The following is a 20,595-nucleotide window of genomic DNA, read 5'->3' as shown; positions in this document are numbered from 1 at the left end:
GGTTCTACCACAACATCAACAAAACATCACAACTGCCATCTACTGACAACGAAGCCATTGCCAACGGTTTTGCTGATCATTTTGCCTCTGCTTTTACGGACGGAACACTCAAGGAAAACTCCTTCTCTTCCACAACTGAGGTAACACTGAATTGTTTCACAATTTCTGCTGAACAGATTTTCAACCATCTCATACGTACCAAAGAGAACGGGAGTGTCGGCCCTGACGGAATAGCTCCTAGATTTTTAAAATGTTGTGCCGAATCTATCTATTTACCCATGTTTCTGTTGTTCTCGTCTATTTTAAAAAGTGGATGTGTTCCTTCAGTGTGGAAAAATTCTCGGATAGTTCCAATACATAAAAGTGGTGCTAAGAATGAAATCTCTAATTATAGACCTATAGCAATTCTCTCTGCTATTCCGAAATTATTGGAGGCGATTCTTGCTCCTCAATTAACGGATGCTTTTTCGACTATAATTACTCAATACCAACACGGATTTAGCAAAGGCAGATCAGCTGAAACCAACTTGTTCGGCTACACCAATGACATTTTCGTCTCACTGGACCGTGGACTTGATGTTCACGCGGTTTACACGGACTTCGCTAAGGCCTTCGATAAAGTTAACCACGACTTATTAATATTTAAGCTAAAAAAATATGGTGTTAGCGGAACTGCTTTGATTCTGCTCCAGAACTACTTATGCAATCGGAAAGCACAGGTGAAGATAAGTGATAAGTGGTCCAATCCAATTGAAGTGAGTTCGGGTGTTCCTCAAGGATCCCATCTTGGTCCAGTACTATTTTTGATTTTTATAAACGATATATCATCGGTGTTTGTGTCTAAACATGTCTTATTTGCGGACGATCTGAAGATATATAGACCTATTGCAGACCTTCGAGACATGAGTTTGCTACAATCTGATTTAGTGCGACTTGAAAAGTGGGTGGTTGAAAATGACATGAAATTAAATGTTGAAAAGGGTCACGTGATCTGTTTTTCCAGAAGGAACTCTCCATCTTTGCAAAGTTACTATCTGTACGGTCAGCTGATTGATTGCGTGGATTCTGTTCGTGATTTAGGTGTGATCTTGGATTCCAAGCTTACATTTCGATTGCATTATGATCACATTGTATCTAAAACTACCAACATGATTGGGTTTATCAACAGGCAATGCAAAATTTTTCTAATCCGTGCACATTACGCACCCTATACTACTCATTAGTTCGATCGAATCTTGATTATTGCTGTATAATATGGTCTCCCTATCTTACCACACATATCGATAGATTGGAAAGAGTGCAATCCTATTTTCTTCTATTGTTAAAATATAAGCTCTCTTTGGCAGGAATCGTGTTTGAAAGAACCAATGACGTAAGACTATATCTCAATATCATGCGGTTAGAAAATCGAAGAACACTACTTACCCTACAGTTCGGCTTTAAGTTATTAAACGGCCACATAAACTGTCATACTATCTTGTCTGACATTTACTTTAATGTTCCTCAAAGATTCGTTCGATCTTCGAGGCTTCTTTACATGAGACTTAATCGAACTCTTTACCTTCGTAACAGTCCTCGAAATCGATTGTTGGAGTTATTGAACAATTTTAATGATAAAATCGATTTATTTAGTGTATCTCTCCCGATTTTCAAATGGAATACTATAATACTTTTAACTGAATGACGTTGCGTGTTATTATATCAATATTTAAATTTAATTATTTCGTGTCATCTACTTAGGTACACGTAGTTGTTAGCTACGATTATTTATTATTATAGTATATTATATTGTAAATTGCCCTAGGCGTAAATAAACATTATTATTATTATTATTATTGGTGAATTTTGTTTCAAAATCAATAGAGATAAAATAGTCGTATGAAACTCGGTCACTAAGTACCTACGCAATTTTACGTTTGTAAACATTAGTTACGCCGAGCCATAGCCCAGGGCGCTAAAAACATAGACCGGCGGCCTGCTTATCCATCGTTTTTGAAAAAATTTTCCTGTTTCCGTATTTTCGATATTGTATTTGTTGGAAAGTCTCCTAAAATGCTACATATATCATTATTGTAGATTAATGGATAGGTAATTTACAAATTACAGCTAAGGTAATTAACGAATTGGTACTACACTACTTATTTGTTGTATAGGTAAATAAACGCTACACTTGTGAATAATTTTTTCAATAAAACAGTTCATATAGGTGGTTTTTGTAATGTTTATAGTGGTTGGATGCTCCCGCTATTGGATGTTCTAACAGAAGCGAGTAATGATTCCTTATGAAAGTGTTTCCTAGGGACCCTCAAAGAAGAAAGCCATGGGTTGCTAAAGTTAGAGAGGAAAAGGGGACACCTACGGGTAGCGCATTCCTTTGTGAAGTACCTACCTAAGTAAAATAAAATTCGTACTTATTTATATCTCTACCATGAAGTCAGAAAAGTAAGAGTAAAATGTGTTTATGCGAGTAAATCCATTATGTTCTCAACAATGTAAATAATAAAAAAAACGGCAACTTGATGTTTATTTGTCCCAGGTTATTACGTATCGATTGATAACTGAAAAGAAATGGACATCTAAGAATTCCAAATTATAGGTAATAGGTACAGACGTACAGATACATTTTGTGCGTTTTATGGGTTTGGTATACGTACGCAAATCAATACTACCTAAGTACTCGTATTTGAAATGAGGTTGTTCATGTGGCAACTGTTTCAAACGTACCTGATTTATGTAGGTACACAAAATAATGTTGGATTGATCTCAAAATATGGTATTCTCCCATAAGCTCAATGATAAATTTGGAAAAAAATGGCGGATATGAGCGTATGGCGACACTGTCTCTATAGAGTCACTATGTAGTTGTGACTGGTGCTGAAGGAAATAATTTTAACTGTTTAACAATATATCGAAAATATGCAGCACTGATGCGTCCAAAAGTTCTAGGCGATGGAACATTTTCCTTGAATTATCGATCAGGCAAATGTACAGTTCAACCAATGAATATAAATACTGCATCCTAAATTCCTAGATTAGTGGCAAGCTACTTGAAATTGCAGGATGACGTGTAATTTTGTTACTGTGTATTAGTGTATGAATAACTAATAAGTAGGTAATAGTTCACATTTGGTATTTGAGTAAGAAACACTTGTATTCAATGACAGGATTGATCAAAGAGACTAAAAACTCTCATAATCAACCACTAAAATTTGGCGCCTAGATAACATAAAATCATAAGTCTGTGTAAAATTGTTCAAAATTTTCCTGGTCACCCCTCTGGTACGCCCCCCTGTATTTTCCCGGGTGCAGCACTAGTCTTCTTTCAGCAACTCTAGGTAAAGACCCGTCGTTTTGAATTCTGGATATATTACATAGTACTCTTATACATTATGTATGTGACAACAGGGCTGAGCCAGGAATTTTTCAAGGCTACTGCTACAAAACTACAGTTGAAATCCCTACAAATATGTTGACTAATCCACTATGGTTGAAACATATATATTTTGTAGATAATCCTAATCAGTGGTATCTTTACGTACGGTGCCAAGGGGCCCCGCGGGATGAGGGGCCCTCGAGACGAGACGCGAGCCTTAAATATATACTTAATTACAAATTGCAAATGTAACTAAAAGAAATTAGTAATAGTAGGTTTTCTTTGTCTATATCTGGAAATTCAAGTTATAGTTAACTTCCTTTAAAAACAACAAACAAGTTCCTACAATTTCTGTCAAGGTACACCGTACAGTCCCGTAAACGATGCTTTTCTTATAAATTTTATAGACCTAGACCGGGCGCAAGTGTTCTTATAAATTACTGTCCATTAATATATACAGTGTTATTCATTTAGAAGTAGACATAGGGATTTTCTGTTTATGCAACCAAAATAACAAACGCACGCATTTTGCACTGTCATTCTAGATTTTAATAAAAACCACAGTAAATAGTTTGCTTTTAGCGAGGCTTTTAGGTTATGATGAAAAGATTCGGTCGCTATATTTCCTCTAAGTTTCTTATGGGATTCTCTTCCACAAAAATTAATGGCCGTTTGCACCGACAAATTTAAGTGGAGCTTAGCTTAAGCGTAGCTTAAAATCCATGGCAACGATTATTGAGACAATGGTTACCATGGATTTCGTAAATTTGTCGGTGCAAACGGGCATAAAACATTCAGCTTCATATCCACCGTTAAAATTGAGGGCTGTTTACGGTCTTGTGTGGATCGCATTTCAACAACCACTAATTTTAGAGTACCTAGTCAACACAGAAAATAAGTCTCTTACGCTCCATGAACTGTTACCCGCACTATACCAATATATACGGAAGCCAAAGCGATAATATTCCAATTAATTAATATGACAACCAGATCTTCATTTGTTATTTTGGTTGCATAAAATTAGGCGCCCTTTAGAAGACTGTTTGTCATTTAAAACTAGACAAATCCCTATATGTCTACTTCTAAATGAATATCACTGTATAAATATAAGCGGATTTTAGAAAGAGTGACAGGAACGCTATAAGTATATACCTACATTTTTGTCGATACCCATATTTATTCATTTTAATGATATCATTTTTCTGAATTCCGTATCTTACAAACAAGGGGGCCCCATACATGTTGGTGCCCAGGGCCCCCAATTGGCAAATGACGGCTCTGCCTAATTTACGCGAGCAATAAGGCACTATTTATACTGTTGAGCTGAGCTGAGCTGAGAATTTGAATACACGAGCGAGCGTTTCATCTAGAGCGACAGAGTACAAGAGCGGTTGCTCCAAGAGTGCTAAACATAATTTTTTCCACAATCATATTCATTAAGTAAAATAAATTTGGCGTTTGCGATTCGCATTTTACGGAACGTCAACGTCACGTCACCCACCGGCAACGTCACGTCAAAATATTGAGATTGCTTAGAACACACACAGAGACGTAACGGAACGCACTGTCAACGTCACGAACGGTCGAGATAAGTTTCAAACATTTCTTTGACGTGACGGTGACGCTGATGCTATATTCCTTCTATTTAATTTGAGCATAAGAACATGATCCAGAATAAAAAATCCAATCACAACCATCCTAAGAAACTATTGACGTACCTATAATGTGAATTGGCAGTAACCTGACGTTGCCGGTCCGTGACGTGACGTTGACGTTCCATAAAATGCGAAATGATTTTCTTACATTCATTTTCATAGCAACCGAAGGCATAGTAACCAATCAACACATTTTGCTCACTAGTGTTTCCCATTTTGCTCACGATAAATAGACGAAAGCATACTATTAATCAATGATTGACCTTGTCAAAATATCAGTGTGAAATTCTTATCACAGCTTAGTTGTGGATCGCATTTTATTATAAATTAAAAAACAAGGTTTATTATTTGCAATATGAGAGTTTATAAATCACATCACTAACCATGATGCAAAATTCCACAGTAAGTTATGTATTTTTTGGTCTACAGGGCGCTATTTTATAAGTTTATCAAAGGCGAAATTCTCACAGTATCATTGTGGGCGTATCTGTCACTGGAATATAAGCTAGTAAATACAAAAGAATGGCATGATATATTTTTTAAATTATTGAATTAACACCATTACAATAAATAACATAAATTACACAGTTTACATGAAAGAATATATAAATAAAAACAATACGTAGATATAATTAGAATCTCTACAATAAAGAAATACCTATAATTTTTGCCATCATAAAATAATACGTAGGTTTCTGAAATTTCTAAAAATATACTATGCTAACTTTTTTATCGTACACTTAACTATGCCCGGTAAAGTCACTACTTGACATATAATGGTAACTAAAATGGTCATCGAATCCTTTTCTTTTTTTACATTACATACTATTACTTACTTGAAATTTTATCACAATTCTTTAAGTAATCCTGTTGGTTTTCGATAATCAGTGAACTGACTGGGTAGTACACTAACTGCCAACTGTGACCAAATTTTGCACTACTCACTTTGGAAAATACTGAGGAGTGAACTGCTAGAGCTAATTACTAATAATAATAACATATTCCCAAAAATTTACATCAACAAACATAGAACACAAATACGAAACAAAATGGAATTATATATTACAGCTAAATATTTATTTATATTATATAAACACTATCATAGACTTAACCACAAATGTAAGCAATAAGGGAAACATTTAAAAGGAGAAACATCCATAGACAATGAATACTTAAGGTTTGCGTCATTTCTTAACTAGCTACATTATACTTACTGGCAATCATTACTTGGAAAATTGTTACCATATACCTAAACACAGGAAGATAGATGTAAAGAAGACAATATCTCAGTACAATTATTGCTACTGGCCACTCAAATGTAAGTTTTGCTTATTAAAATGGGATTTGGATGTAGGGTACCAAATGGAAAAACCTTAACACCACCTTTAGTGGTAACATTGCAAGAGAATGGAATACTTTGACACAGTTCCTGTAGTTCATGGGTAGCTAACAAATTTTTGTCAGGATTATCATTATTCATTGTTGGAATTATGTCGAATTCTGCACATTTAGCAACAACATATGATTTAATGAATCAGCTTCTATAAAAAGCAAATCTTCTGTGTTTTAATACTGAGATGACACTGCAAGAAATTTCTATTTGATGACAAATTACCAAATGAACGTGTCTAATTGAGCAAGAAGTGGCCCTTTAACAATTAACACCTGATTAAACAGACTAGTACTCACCCAGACCTCATTTAATTAGTGGGAAACACACAAATTAAATTGCATTTAAACACACGAAATTTTAAATCGGTAAAGCTTAAAGTTTCTAGCAATTTATGTAAAAATATTACATACTAATGAACTTAAAACTGAAAAATAAATAATATTTAAAACATAACAAACTAAAACTATTCCACACTGTAAATGCATCAAAATACCATTTAAATATAGGTACCTATTTTGTACATATTGCACATTAAACAAGGAACAAGTCAAAAGATTAGTTCATCGGTGGCTCCAGTAAATTTCGATTTGTTAATGAATCTTTCAACATGTGAAACAGCTGAAGCTGCTGTTCAGGTTTCAGGTATAATACTTGCGAGAGCAGTTTCTGCGGACTATCCGTTTGAATAAAGCTAGTCAGGTATACATTCACAAAGGTGGCCATTAAAAATTGGCAATCAAAACGATCCATTATTCCACCGTGACCAGGAATCACGTCTCCAAAGTCCTGTAAGAAATAAGCCGTTATCTACCAAGTTTCTGCATTCAAATGTTTTTGATACAGAAGGCGTCCTCTCTTGTCATCTTCTCAAAGAATGAATCCCAGACTGGATATATATATCTACTGACATAACCTACCTTTATTTTAAATGCCCTTTTAAATCCCGAAGCAAAAAATCCGCCAAACGGTCCAATCACGCTACTAAATACCGACAACGATAAAGAGTGCAGAATAAACGGATACAAACTTATAGTGTTACGTATTCCAAGCTGAAAATGTACACAAATCAAACTGATAGTAACACTAGGTAACATTCGCTTACAAATCCCAAGATTCCTGACAAATATGTGGGTAAAGTATACTCGGCTGGTCTAAATAAGGCGCTAGGTTCGCAGTCCATTGTCATATGACCTTCCACTTCATTGTAAGTTATTGGGCAAACAAAATAGGGATAGTGACACAACAACCATGAGAACTAGAAGCAGATTTTTATTTTAAAAAACAACTAGGACTGTCACTTACAATGCATCCGAATATAACTGTGGAGATTCCCCCACCAATAAATCCTTCCCAAGTCTTCTTCGGTGACAATTTTATTAATGGAGTCTTCCCAAAAAAGAATCCAAACACATACGCCATAATATCATTGCATATAATCATTGAGACAGGCACAATAAACCAAATTAATCCCTCAAATATATTCTTTATAATCAAATACGATTGAGTGACGACAATCAATAAAGCTACGTGCGTCCATGCAAACAAGGAGAACTGTTTCATATAATACTTTTTGACTAGACTTAAAACGAACCATACGAATCCTCCACAATACAGACAGAAGGATATAAAACGATGGTAGGTGACCAAACCTCTCAAAAAATCCTTAAAATTTGATAGATTAAACGTTTATAATAAACGGGAGGTGCTTGCGCTTACAGTTCTGTTAAAAGCAACTCCAAAGTAGTCGACCAAACTTTCTCCGTAAAAAAAATAATTGGACGTCACCAGAAAGTACCATGATAGAGATCGAAACCACGGAAGTCCGTGAATTCTGTAGACAGCGTAGCCTATGTTGATTATCTCTTCGAAACATTTCACTTGTACGACTAAAGTCTGGAACACAACAAAAATAAATACATGCATCAGTTATGAATGATGATCTTCTATGACAGAGAGTAGTGGTTAGCCACTGTACTGGGTCGTTTAAATTCGTGGCTCAAAATAACTGATATATCACCGGAAAACTGAAACATTTTTGCTAGCTTAAACGGTCGGAAATTGACGGTCTCTGTAAGCACCTTCTATGGGACTTTTTTTTCAGAGAATCTGAATTTCCATAGCACGCTGGATGTAGAAGCTACACGCTACTACTTTCTTATTTCTTATGGGGCCATATTGGATTTGTACGGAATGAGATAGAGGACAAAAAAAGAAAAATAATGACGTCTATATATATAATTTCAAAATCAAAAGCTTGTACATTCATTTCTCGACAAAACATCTACAGGTAACTAGATCTTGGTGAATCAACATTTCATCATGGCGATGCATTCAAGTGAAGTTCTTTGTTTGTCCTCTCATTCCGTAAAAATCCAATATGGCGCCCATAAAAAAAAAGTAGTAGGTTATAGCTTTAACATCTAGCGCGTTATCAAAATTCTCGAAACAAATTCAGATTATCCGAAAAGAAATGCCCATGGATGATGGAAAGTGCTAACCAGAACCGTCCATTTCCGACCGTTTAAGCAAGGAAATATCTCAGTTACTTTCAAAGTGACAAATGATTCAAAAAATAGGAAGCAACCTATAGTTAAAACTTATAATCGTTTTTCAATGTAAGCACTTAATCAAAATCGTCATTATGAAACAATCATCACTCCTATTAAGCTAAAGTGTGATTTTTTGTAATCTTACTCATAAATAAAACCAGGTGCCAAATTCTTGACAGAACAACTTCCTAACTAAATATTAACCGCGCATTAAGCTGCTGGATTTCGAAGAATTTAATATTATTTCCCAAGTTTTTTGTAAGAAAACTTAACCCTATTTCTGTAAGTTAACCACAGAAAAAATAAGGTTTTTCAAATAACTTAAAAATTTTGGGTAGCTATATGGAAAAAAAAGTTGTATGACAACATAACGCTTAAACTCAGATATAGAAAAACCATTTTTGACAGACTTACATCCTTTATCATGTAACAAGAGCATGTATTTGCGTTACATGTTTAACGTTTTTTATTGTCGAATTAAGCGGAATTAACATTTCTATGTTGTAAAAGAGTCAGGGTTCCTAAAACATTCCCCAAAACATATATTACTCATGAGCTTTAGTACAATTCCCACCCAACTCCTCCACAGGAGAGTGCAAGAAAAATTCAAATTTGGTATCTGGGGTTTTTCGCCAAGAAAATAATGAATCCGAAATTCGAAAAAAAATTCCAAATCTAATACTTCCCCATTCCAGAAAAAAGCCCTTATCATGATTGGTCATATCTCTAGAGCAGAGTGTCGGAGGTGGGTACTCACAAAGGGCAATTGGGACGTCTGAAAGGTACATATCCATTAGTGATGTCAAAATTTTAAGAGCAAATATCTTGAAAACGGTGTGTCGAGGGACAGTGTTCACAAAGGTGAAATTAATCGTATGATCATCACCAGCATCAACTGGTGATGTCAAAACTGAAATGCAAATATCTGCAAAACTGAGTGCCGGAAGAAGGTACCTACAAAGGGAAAATGCAATGTTGCGGAGAATTTTACTAAGGGCTTGATTCTTCTTGCATGAGTAGCAGTAGATTATTTATGTATGCCACGCGGTCTTTAAATGTTTACATGTAATATGCCTCCTATCCATTAATCGTCTACCAAGAAGCTAAACATCGACAAATACAGCAATTATAACCCAAATTTGCACCATCAAAAATGTTGTTAAAAAATATGGGGCATAACTACCTATAAAACGAAGAAATTCAAGCGCAAATGAATTATAATGATATTGAGACGTTCCACACTGTACCTATATTGGCAGTTAATGTAAGTGAAATTATAAATGAACAATTAAATGACTTGCCCAATGAGTTACATTATTACTACCTGTATTACTATTTCTGAGGTTTAGACTCGGGTTTAGGTTTAATAGAATTCTTGGCATTTTTAGGATTTACTGGGTATTTTTTGGCATTCTTTTGGAATTTTTACCAATTATGGCATTTAGTGTACACATATTCACTAATGAAACCCGCCTCACGTGTTCCAATTGAACAAGCCTCATAGTATTTTGTAATTGTAACAGATTGTAGTTGTTGTAATTTTAACAGATTTTCCCCAAGTTTTAAAAGCTTTATGTAATAAGTTGCTGAGAAAAAATCTTATTCAAATTTTGGGACATTTACGAACGTAGTTTCCAAACAGAATATTTTATTTGGAAAAATGTTGGTAAAATGGGTTGACGTTATTTGGGAGGACTGGCCCATGCTTTTAATACCTACTTTTCTGGCTTAAGGAAAGTAGGGTTACAAGCGATAAAACAGCATCACCTCTTGGAGCTAGATTTCGAGGATAACTTCAAGGATTAGCTTACACAACCCATCCCTCAACCCCGCCGTAAACAGGAAATGAAGGCAAAATGTTTATGATAATACTTTATTTTCTCAATTTCGGCAAAGATAAGACATAATAATATTATGTGCGTAACATGAGGCGTAAAGTAAACTATTATTTTAATGATCGATATTAATCTGTTATGTATTTCATGTGCAGGTTAGAATTAATTTAAAATTTTTCTGAAAACGCTATTCTGTGCATGCACCGCGATCCTTCTCAACAAGCAAGAACTAACATGTTTATCTCTCTTTCACATGTTGGGTTTTATTTGTGCTGTTTTGTTAGTGGGATGTACATAAAGCTTTACGATGATTCAGTATGATATTATAGGTGTTACTGACAGCTTGCGTCAATTCATTTTATTCTGTCACGTTAAGATAAATATGGAAGACTTTCTGATACTTTACAAAAAACTTTATTGTTTTCAGCAAAGGCTGGGAAACCTACCTTTAAAAAACTATATAAAACACAGTGTCAACAGAGCAGCACCTGGTCGATCTTAGACCCTGAAATGAAATCAAAACCACATCCGAAACAGTAACTGCTACGTTTATCTAAAATTAAGCAACCTAACAAATATACTACTTGTGTGATAAGAAAGAAAAAAAAGTAGAACAGTTGTATCAAATGAGTCACAGTATAGTAATTAAGTACGTCAATTTTAACTAACGTATGATAACGAGATGTTAATTAAAACGGAAGACATAACAATGATTAGGCGTTTTTGAGACAGTCTCCTTAGAAAAAAATAGCTGTCCGTCACATACTTACCGTAATCATTAGAGCAACTGGACCTCCGTAAATAACGAAGACAAAAAATGAGATCATAATAAAACTGAAAACTCCCCGTACGACCCAATTACGCCAGCGATCAGGTAAGTCTTTCACTAGGGATTCGAGTAGCGACGGTGCTTTATTGGTTCCTGTCGGTATAGTTGCGGACAAGTCCATCGACGGAGGCTGATCAAGTAGCTTGTCATCCTCGCTGTCGATCTAAGAGCAAAAATCTAAATTTATTTCTGTGCATTAATCCCACCAGACAAATCATTACTAATTGCATTAAAGGAAGCCTCTAGCCATGCAAGTAGTATTGACGTAATGCAATTACTAAGATTAACTTTAAATTATAGGAACACAAGGGCCTTACATGGTCACTCTCTAATTCTGCGTTTTTCTCATCACCTTCACCTTCGCGCCGTTTTCGTAACTCCGACATGATTGTAGCACTTTTGTCGACTGTGAATCTATTTCATAAACGCTCGGTTAGTTCATATTTGTAAACAATACAGAGTGTCAATACATAATTAAATAAATCAATAAATTGTCAAATGACTTGACTTCTGTAGGTTATGTGCGTCTGCTCATAAACCTGCCAATGTTTTTGTAATCAACGCACTCTTTTGCTTTCTTTTAAAGCTCCGCCAGCGTTGCCAAATTTTCGATTGGTAAAATTGATATACAGGGTGTGTTCACTGATCAATCTCCATTCATGGAATTGACATTTTAGTAAAGTTTTCTCACTTGAACTTTAGATTAATCGTTATTAGTGCAGTGAAAAATGCTTGGTAAATTTGAATAAGTCTAGGAAACTAAAAATAATTAAGGGGAACTTTATTGTCAATCTCTCTATAATTTACTTGATTATTAAATATTGCACTTCAAAATACTTAATTCAGGGCCGTCCAGAGATTCACCGGGACTCAGGCAACTTAAGTGCCCGGATCCCATGATGTCAGATTTAAAATATTATTCATAAGACTACCAGAATAAGTTTGTCTGTATACAGAATGAAATATTCCAAACAACGTTTTTTTAAGAAACTGAAATATTTCAACAATGCTGGTTTTTTAAATTGTTCAAATTTGTCCAGTTTTGTTTATGCGGTTGGTATATATTATTTACTGTAGTGCTTTACTGAAAAAATCGAAAGGTTTCTAGAACGGAAGTTGTTACTAATCACCGCTTTGGAAAATTATGAAAAACGTATCAACGATAAGCCCTGGTTTCGCTAATGGATCTTTTAAAACTGTTTATTCAATGCTCACAATTGGAACCGCCAAAATCAATTCTTTTTCGTACCTTTGTTACAAAAAAAATTTGCTATTTTTATCACCCGCACGTTAGTAAGAGGTGTTGCATTGGAGTAAAAAAATTACCCCCCACCTTATTTTGACGGAAATACACGTTTTTAACAAGTCTCTGATTGGAACCAAATTTGGTGCACATATTCTTAGACATAAAAGGAAGACTTGGAAAGCTTTTGGGCAGATCATTGTCTGAGATGCTATTTTCGGATATTAAAAAACATACAAATAAGTGGTAGGTCAATCAAGTCAAGCGTTAATTAATTATTAAAATAGGTGTCGATTTTGACTACATGACAGATGTTGCTATGTAAACCATGGGTTTAAGTCCCCCCCTCCCCCCCCCCTCCCCATCAACCTCCCAGGCCCCATCTACCCTAAGTAAGAAAATTAGATAGCAAATCCCTATCTATATTGTAATGCATCCTTGAAAAGCTTCTCAACAATTTCAAATCTCAAATCTCAATGATTTTACATGGTGTATCAATAATTACCAAATTAAATATTGAACAATTTTGAAATAACCCGCCTGCTTGTGCTTTACAAAAAATTTAAAGTTCAGTATACTTATACGGACACTTCGCATTGAAAATGAGGTGACTCTTGGATTTGGCATATTTAACATTAGCACAAGCAGGGTACATACTTGTTTTTAAAATTGTTAAATATTTAATTGGCAAATAATTATTGATACTGGACTCTGCATCATTATTTATACCTTTGGAGAGCATTTTTTTAGGTTTTTAATAATCACTTCTGGGATGCCGCTGTTTGTAGGTTTATCGAAACTGCTTTTACATTTGAAACTCATAGAAAGTATAATAAGAAAAATGAAACCAACGTGAATTGTACCTACCCTTAATTTTCGAACGTGGTTTCTCTCGCGGTTTCTACATATGCTACACAAATCTGTATGTCACGTTTTCATCCAATCAAACACCACGGTATACAATACTGGATAAGGTACAATTTGTATTTACTCCATTTAAATTCTAAAGGGATACAGGTATTCATTTGTATCTTATTTTACAAATCAAATTCATTTACTATGATATCGTCCGTTCGTCCTGTGGGTCGTAGAAAAACGTAATTTGAAAGGTTTGTCGTGTGGTGCCTACTTAACTTGTGATGAAGAAAACTATAGTTACATGCTCAACCAATCGATCAAAGCATATTATTGATTATAAAGGCTTTACATGTAATAAGTATTAATTATTTATCTGCGTACCTTTACGTGTAATATGATTAACACGTTACCATTGTTATGTATGTAAAGATATGGCCGCAGGAACTTCTTTACCAAAAACAACTTTTTTGTCAGAAAAATGGCCAGCTCATTGTTCATGAGAATCCAAATTAATTTTCAAATAATTACTCTATAATTTGAAGCTTGTAGTGTGGTTATTAAATAAACAATCCATGGCTATTGCAATAAATCCAGTTTAAGTGTATAATTACACAAGTACTTATAAAGAAAATAATGTCCTTACATGGTATTTATTTACATGTGAAGATTCACAAAAAAATTAGTCATAATTACAAGGGGTGATAAGTATATAATGAAATTCGTAGTCGGGAACATCAGTTCCCCTTAGACAACATGAAGAAGTTATTGCTTGTGTTTTTCATCGCTAGCATGACGTCGAGTCATGTGGAATGCGTTGTAAGTACTTTCCAAGTAAGTCTCTTGATATATGATTAATTGCCAGAACTTGTAGATGTCAGAAGCACAATTGAAATCCGCTGCAAAATTGCTAAGGAATGTATGCCAACCGAAAACAAAAATTTCTGCAGGTAAGTGTGTAGAACATAGCAATACTGTGTTTTGGTCTGCATTAAACATTTTAGCTCAACTTGCTACGCTACAAACGGGTGTTGTTAATCAGGATGAACCAGAAGTTATGGTAAGTAGCTGACAAAATTTTATTGTAATGTTATTGAACGATTTTTCTTGCCAGAGCTACATCGAGTGTATTTTAAGGACAGGACAAATCGTAAGTGAAGTTAGACAATGGAAATTGTTCTTTAATTTGTTCCATTGCAGATGAAAGATGCCAAACTTAATATTGATTCTCTTAAATCTCAAATGGCAAATTTACCGCCTACGATATCGGAACCGGGTATGATTACTGTAGAACATTGTAAAGATTCGCGTAAGTGCCATTAGTTTAACTTGGGGGTATTAACATTGGGTATTTGCAGCAAAGAGCAGTGACAAGTTTATAGCGGCAGCCGAATTTTACAAATGCTTCTACGATGATAATCCTGCTGTAAGGACACACCGACCTAAAGAGGATAAAGCAACTAATTATACTTTTTTTAGAATTTCTTCTTCCCCTAAGTTTGGAACCAGATTTTTAGGTGTTATAATACTTATAATGTCAATATCATCCATCCACAATTTTAATTAACTAATAAAGTTATATCTTGTACATAAAGTCTGCTTTACCTTGACCTTCTGCAGAATATGGTCCTTAGACTTTTTTGGGAACATTTGAAAATTCAGAAGTTATTAATACCGAAGCGCATCTCTTTATTGGCATATACGTAGGTACAATGAAAATTGCAAAAGAGCTTCAAACTGTGAACTATATATTTAGGTTAAAAGAACTTTGTGTCTGATGCCATATTTCTTGCACTTTTAAGTTTTAAAAAACTTCGTTTAAGTACCTATAAAGCACCCAAAAATGGCACTAAAGGTGATGAATATTATTCGAATGTGTGATTCATTTCACTTTTTTATTTTCATTAGATGATGATAACAACGTGAAAAAATTACAAGGGAAAGAGATACGTTTACATACCTATCTATAGAAATTTATCTGTATGTTTGTTTACAGTTTTAATAGTTATTTGTACAACTAGTTTTGAAAGGGATAATTTCATTAAAAAAAGACACCTTCAAAATGTGTTGTACACGAAATTTTTTTGTATAGTGATCCTTAATAACCCATCATTGTCATAATTGAATATCATTGACATTCACGATTTACTGTCACTCAAAAATTGAGCTACATTGTTCATAGACAGGACTAAACGCCATAAAAACGCATAGTAAAAATCTCGATAATTTGATATACGAATTTTTTCGTAGTGTTATAATGATTAAATTTAAGGGTTCAATTGTATCTAAGTACCGATTTTGGCCTTGGTTAATGTAATTATACATATTGAAAGTAACTACTATACTTACTGATATTTAAATTATAGGTACCTACGCGATAATTGAATAGTAATTTGTTGCCTATTCCAGGTACAAATTACATTACAATGTATAAAAGTGCTCTAAAATTACAGACCTATATACGGACGTAATTTTTGTATGTTCATGTAGGCAATGGTCACTAAATACTTTAAAATAATTAATGATACGTGGTTCGCCTAATGTATAAATAGCGATGTGATGTCACTTCTAACATTTTAAAACGAAACAAACTTTAAAAAAAATTGTAAAGAATTCCGTTTTCAATAAAAAGTTCAGGATATCATGCAAATCTCCTATGTTCGAGTATCGTCCGCATTGTAACGGAGTTACTTATTTACCGCCTTAAAGCTACCGGCGTTAAGGAAAACCAGGTATAATTAGATTAACGAATATTGGAATTGGTATGCGGTCAATTGAGTAAGCATAATTAACGATTGACACTTAAATGAGTTGCCGAAACCCGTCCGATTTAGATGGACCTTATCTCAAAACAAGCGCAGTTGATGATTTACTTGAATTTTGCCACCGGTGCGGTATTCTTAACACGTCTGTGAAGGACGTAATTAATTAAAAACAGATCTCGAGGGGACGGAGCGGGATTCCAGTTTCGCTCTATTTGAAATTGCCAATTTTTGTAAAAAATAAAGCCGCTGTTTAAAGGTGATCTTTTTGCATTTGGTTTTTAACCGAATAGCGAATAGTAAGTTTATCTTTTGGCTTTTGCATCCTCCCCAATTACGTTGTGATGTAGGTAAGTACCGAAATTTTGAGCTTTGCCATAAATTTACTTTTGCAACTGTACCGTATTTAAATCTTAATCTTTTGCCTTTGGTGTTTTTACCGTATTATATCTGTTGCCTTTTTACACTTTCCCCAATTGTACACTTGTTTGCATCCCTACCGTTTCATTTTGCGTTGCAATTAAGTTAACGCATTGTATTTATTGGAATTAGAATTCCAGGGACCTCGGATCTCCATTCGAGTTACCTCCAGGAGTTCCAGCACCCGTATATCACCGCACCACCGTTCCGAAACCTGAGCAGAAGCAGGTTTCCGTACCTTCTATAGGTCCGTCCCGTCGACGGAACACCCACATAACAGCCGACAGTCACTACGTTCGTCCGCCCCCATGATTGACCTGTATTTTGTAAATTTATTTAGTTTTTAATTTTAAAGCTCACCGATTGTGTGCGAACTACCCCAAGTTCGTCGCAAATTGATTATTGAACTTATCAACTAACACGACAAGTTCTTTTTCTGGTGTAGTGCTCATTAACCATGAAATTTTTACAATACCTACCTAGTCTATACCATCATTGAATAATAAATCTGATTCAATGATACCATACAATAAAGTTATGACACCTTTCATAAACAATGACTTTTTGGGAGATACTGAATGCGCTAAAGTAACTCGTCCCAAATGTTTCGTTGACACTGGGACATAAAAAAATCTTCTTAATTCTTTTATTATAAGCTTTAACATCAATTTTACACAAAGATTTGGAACAATTGAGGGGCGGTTCCGACCAACACCCTACAAAAAAATGTTTTTGGTGTATTTTAACTTCACGAGTGTATCCGGTACTAATTACATTTACCAAATTTTATAAATTGGCATGCGCCTATTATTTACCAAATTTTTAAACGTGGACAAGATAAATCTATGCTACTACGTTTACATTAAAAAATAGCTCACTTGTCTCTGTTGAACACCACTCTTTTTGAGATGTAAAAAAAAGAAAAATCATCTTTTCGCGTTACTACTCAACTGTACAAAACGTTACTTAATACATACACGAAATAGTCCTTCGAATGGCCTCGAACTAAGAGTGCCATTTAGGCCTAAAAAATCAAACAGTATTTCTACCATAAAGTACCTAGGTATATTTTATTTATATAACATTAGAAAATTGCTACTCTTAGCCTGAATCATATATTTAATATTGTGTACAATAATATGGTGATACATACCAATTTATTTATATCATTGCATGATATTGACATCGAAACGTACCTACCTACTTATTTCTAGAGTGATGTTTATGGGAATGCGAAGTTCTAAAAAATGGAATTAGTTGTTTTATTATGTGTAATTTGTTACCTCAGGGTTGTCATCATAGAAGCATTTGTACAACTCGGCTGCGGCTATATATTTATCACTGCTTTTTGCTGTAATTGATTACATAGGACCTTAGGCAGATTTACCCACACTTACCCGCATCTTTACAATTTTCTATAGTGATCATGCCCGGTTCTGATATGTGAGAAGGTAAATTTGCGATTTGAGTTTTGGCGGACTGCACATTGAACTGGCCATCTTTCATCTGTAACTCAAACTACTTACAAACTTTGGATAAAAATAAGTCCTGCACCTACAATCCGTGAAGTTCTCAAAACACACTCAATATAGCTCTGGAAAAAAGTTTGAATAGTAATAGGAACTTAGTAATATCTTGGTAGTTACCAAAACTTCTGGTTCGTCGGAAATTTGGCCGACTTGTAAATTACTCAGTTGCTCTAAAACAGTGAATGTTTCAAAACTCAGCAACCCTTGGTGATACTTATACCTGCAGAAATTTTGGCTTTTGGTTGGCATACGTTCCGTAGCATTTTCGCAGCAGATTGCATTTGTGCTTCTGTCATCTGCATAAAAACTGATAACTGTGGATTATCATCGAGCTACATTTACTTACAACACAATATACGTGATGACATGATGCGATTAACACAGTTATGAAAAATAATAGCTTCATGTTGTCTAAGAGGACCAACAGACATCCTGTGTTTCGAACGTTATTTCATTATATACCTACCATTTGAATTATTGTTGTCTTTTCGCGACATATGTGTACGTAGATAATTATACAAATATAGTTACACTATTTCCTCTACAAATGTTCAGTTTCACTACGTTAATACTTATTCATTATATGCAGCTGTTGAATTATATTAATAATTGTACGGTTCACTTTCAGCATTAGCTGTATTAGATCTAAAGAAAGGAAGAATTTGGGTACCCCGTACCCAAATAGTTGGCTTCGTAGTATTGTACTTGCACCTATGGGTATAATATACCAATGTGGCGTGTAATTGTAAGTTATTAACAAACCTAAAAAGGGCCAAAAAGGAACTAACTTGTTTTACTTCGCTTATACCTACATATTTTATCAAAACTTAAGAAATGGTTTTTTACATTACTATTTCGACCTATACCAGAGCACCTTCTAAAGATAATTATCACTGGAAGGCCAATGGCCAACACTTTTTTTTCCATATGAGATTAAATATAATCAACTGGGCGTTGTTCGCTGATGCTGACAACCTTGCTGTTGAAATGCGTTCGATATTTTAATTTTGTGGTTTATTGGTGGTTTTGTTTTACTTTTTTATACCTATAGGTAATTCACTTGCACGTGTCAGTGCCGGCCGGTTACCTATACGGTGACGTGACGGTGTCCGGTAGGTACTGTATAGCATGAATCGCGCCTAAAGGCAGGTCCTCCTTGCCACTGACTGCGTGTGTGTTTTAATTTCGAGTGTCCGAAACGTAGTTGAGGGCAACAAGCACCCGAGGGATTAGGACGCACTTTAGTCCTATAGCCTGCGGTATATACGCTTGCTTTATAAAAAATTTGCTGCGGCTAGCTCAGATACCACCCGCACACCTGCGCATGCACGATTCTGGCTTTTTATGTCTAACAATATGTGTACCAACTTTGGTCCCAATCGCTTCAGCCGTTTAGCCAGAAATATGAGTTTGACACACTTGCGCATGCGAGATTCGGCCCAAAACCTTTTCAGCTCTTCCTTTTATGTCTAAGAATATGTAGGTACCTATACGAAATTTGGTTCTAATCGGTTCAGCCGTTTATCCGGAAATAAGAGTACAGACGGGCCGACATTATCGAGATTTTGTTTAATTCGGATTTCTGGTGCTTCAAAGCATGTATTTCCTTCAAATAAAAGTGGGGGGTCACTTTTTACCCCAATGCAATACCTCCTTTACTGACGTGCGGGTGGTAAAAAGCATCACTTTCAACATTTCGTGTACAACACATTGTGGAAGTGTCTTTTTTTCATGAATCTCGGGTTTCGCCCTCCAAACTGCACCTTCATAAAAGAAGTATCACTTTCAAAACTGTTCGAACAAATAACTATTGTCTGACACTGCCAATACCAACGTATGCTTTTTTATACGCTGCCACCCAATACCAAACGCACAGACGTCTAAAATATCAAAAGAGCGAGTACGGGCTCAAGCCCACCTATAACAATGGGGTAATTTTTCTTCCGATTTAAAAACAATTATTTTGTCGTTATTCTCACGTTTGAAGAAAAATAGTATAAGTACAGTAATGATTATTAAGAAGTGGGCATAGGAGGAATTTACGTGTATTGCTTTTCCCTATATCTATTAACTGTTCGCCCAACAGACGCAGTTAAGCTCCTCCCAAAAAATTCCCGGCAAATTTAAATGAACGCTTTTAATTGGCCGAATT

The 20,595-nt window shown here is 35.0% G+C and overlaps 3 protein-coding genes across 3 annotated transcripts; 1 reads left to right on the top strand and 2 right to left on the bottom strand.

Moving 5' to 3' along the window:
- Positions 1–6,342: 6,342 nt before the first annotated feature.
- On the bottom strand, positions 6,343–12,179 carry LOC116171147 (phosphatidate cytidylyltransferase, photoreceptor-specific). The gene is made up of 7 exons (XM_031487834.1): positions 11,952–12,179; positions 11,576–11,797; positions 8,138–8,314; positions 7,724–8,083; positions 7,524–7,676; positions 7,339–7,470; positions 6,343–7,207 (listed from the first exon to the last, which is right to left on the bottom strand). The coding sequence occupies exons 1-7, from the start codon at positions 12,018–12,020 to the stop codon at positions 6,977–6,979; spliced, it is 1,344 nt and encodes a 447-aa protein (XP_031343694.1). The 5' UTR covers positions 12,021–12,179; the 3' UTR covers positions 6,343–6,976.
- A 2,229-nt stretch (positions 12,180–14,408) lies between these two features.
- Positions 14,409–15,326, top strand: LOC116172495. The gene is made up of 7 exons (XM_031489723.1): positions 14,409–14,551; positions 14,607–14,682; positions 14,737–14,792; positions 14,847–14,882; positions 14,933–15,041; positions 15,091–15,158; positions 15,212–15,326. The coding sequence occupies exons 1-7, from the start codon at positions 14,489–14,491 to the stop codon at positions 15,227–15,229; spliced, it is 426 nt and encodes a 141-aa protein (XP_031345583.1). The 5' UTR covers positions 14,409–14,488; the 3' UTR covers positions 15,230–15,326.
- Positions 15,327–18,015: 2,689 nt separating this feature from the next.
- Positions 18,016–18,878, bottom strand: LOC116170373 (general odorant-binding protein 72-like). The gene is made up of 7 exons (XM_031486733.1): positions 18,790–18,878; positions 18,664–18,739; positions 18,561–18,613; positions 18,473–18,508; positions 18,312–18,420; positions 18,198–18,265; positions 18,016–18,154 (listed from the first exon to the last, which is right to left on the bottom strand). Exons 1-7 carry the CDS (start codon positions 18,847–18,849, stop codon positions 18,137–18,139), a joined length of 420 nt encoding a protein of 139 aa, XP_031342593.1. The 5' UTR covers positions 18,850–18,878; the 3' UTR covers positions 18,016–18,136.
- Between the last annotated feature and the right edge of the window lie 1,717 nt (positions 18,879–20,595).

The sequence above is a fragment of the Photinus pyralis genome, unplaced genomic scaffold (genome assembly GCF_008802855.1).
Source record: "Photinus pyralis isolate 1611_PpyrPB1 unplaced genomic scaffold, Ppyr1.3 Ppyr1.4_LG5, whole genome shotgun sequence".
Classification (NCBI taxonomy): Eukaryota; Metazoa; Arthropoda; class Insecta; order Coleoptera; family Lampyridae; genus Photinus; species Photinus pyralis.
Note: the sequence above shows the minus strand (reverse complement) of the source record. Positions and strands in the feature narration are given on the sequence as shown.

Coding starts and splice junctions, on each gene's coding strand:
- LOC116171147 (XM_031487834.1), bottom strand. CDS start 12,020: ATGTCGGAGTTACGAAAACGGCGCGAAGGTGAAGGTGATGAGAAAAAC. Junction 7,677..7,723: donor CAGTTATATTCGGATGCATT/GTAAGTGACAGT, acceptor ATCTGCTTCTAG/TTCTCATGGTTGTTGTGTCA. Junction 7,208..7,338: donor AAAGGGCATTTAAAATAAAG/GTAGGTTATGTC, acceptor TATTTCTTACAG/GACTTTGGAGACGTGATTCC.
- LOC116170373 (XM_031486733.1), bottom strand. CDS start 18,849: ATGAAGCTATTATTTTTCATAACTGTGTTAATCGCATCATGTCATCAC. Junction 18,740..18,789: donor GTCATCACGTATATTGTGTT/GTAAGTAAATGT, acceptor GTTTTTATGCAG/ATGACAGAAGCACAAATGCA. Junction 18,614..18,663: donor AAAAGCCAAAATTTCTGCAG/GTATAAGTATCA, acceptor TCACTGTTTTAG/AGCAACTGAGTAATTTACAA.
- LOC116172495 (XM_031489723.1), top strand. CDS start 14,489: ATGAAGAAGTTATTGCTTGTGTTTTTCATCGCTAGCATGACGTCGAGT. Junction 14,683..14,736: donor GAAAACAAAAATTTCTGCAG/GTAAGTGTGTAG, acceptor TAAACATTTTAG/CTCAACTTGCTACGCTACAA. Junction 15,042..15,090: donor AGAACATTGTAAAGATTCGC/GTAAGTGCCATT, acceptor GGGTATTTGCAG/CAAAGAGCAGTGACAAGTTT.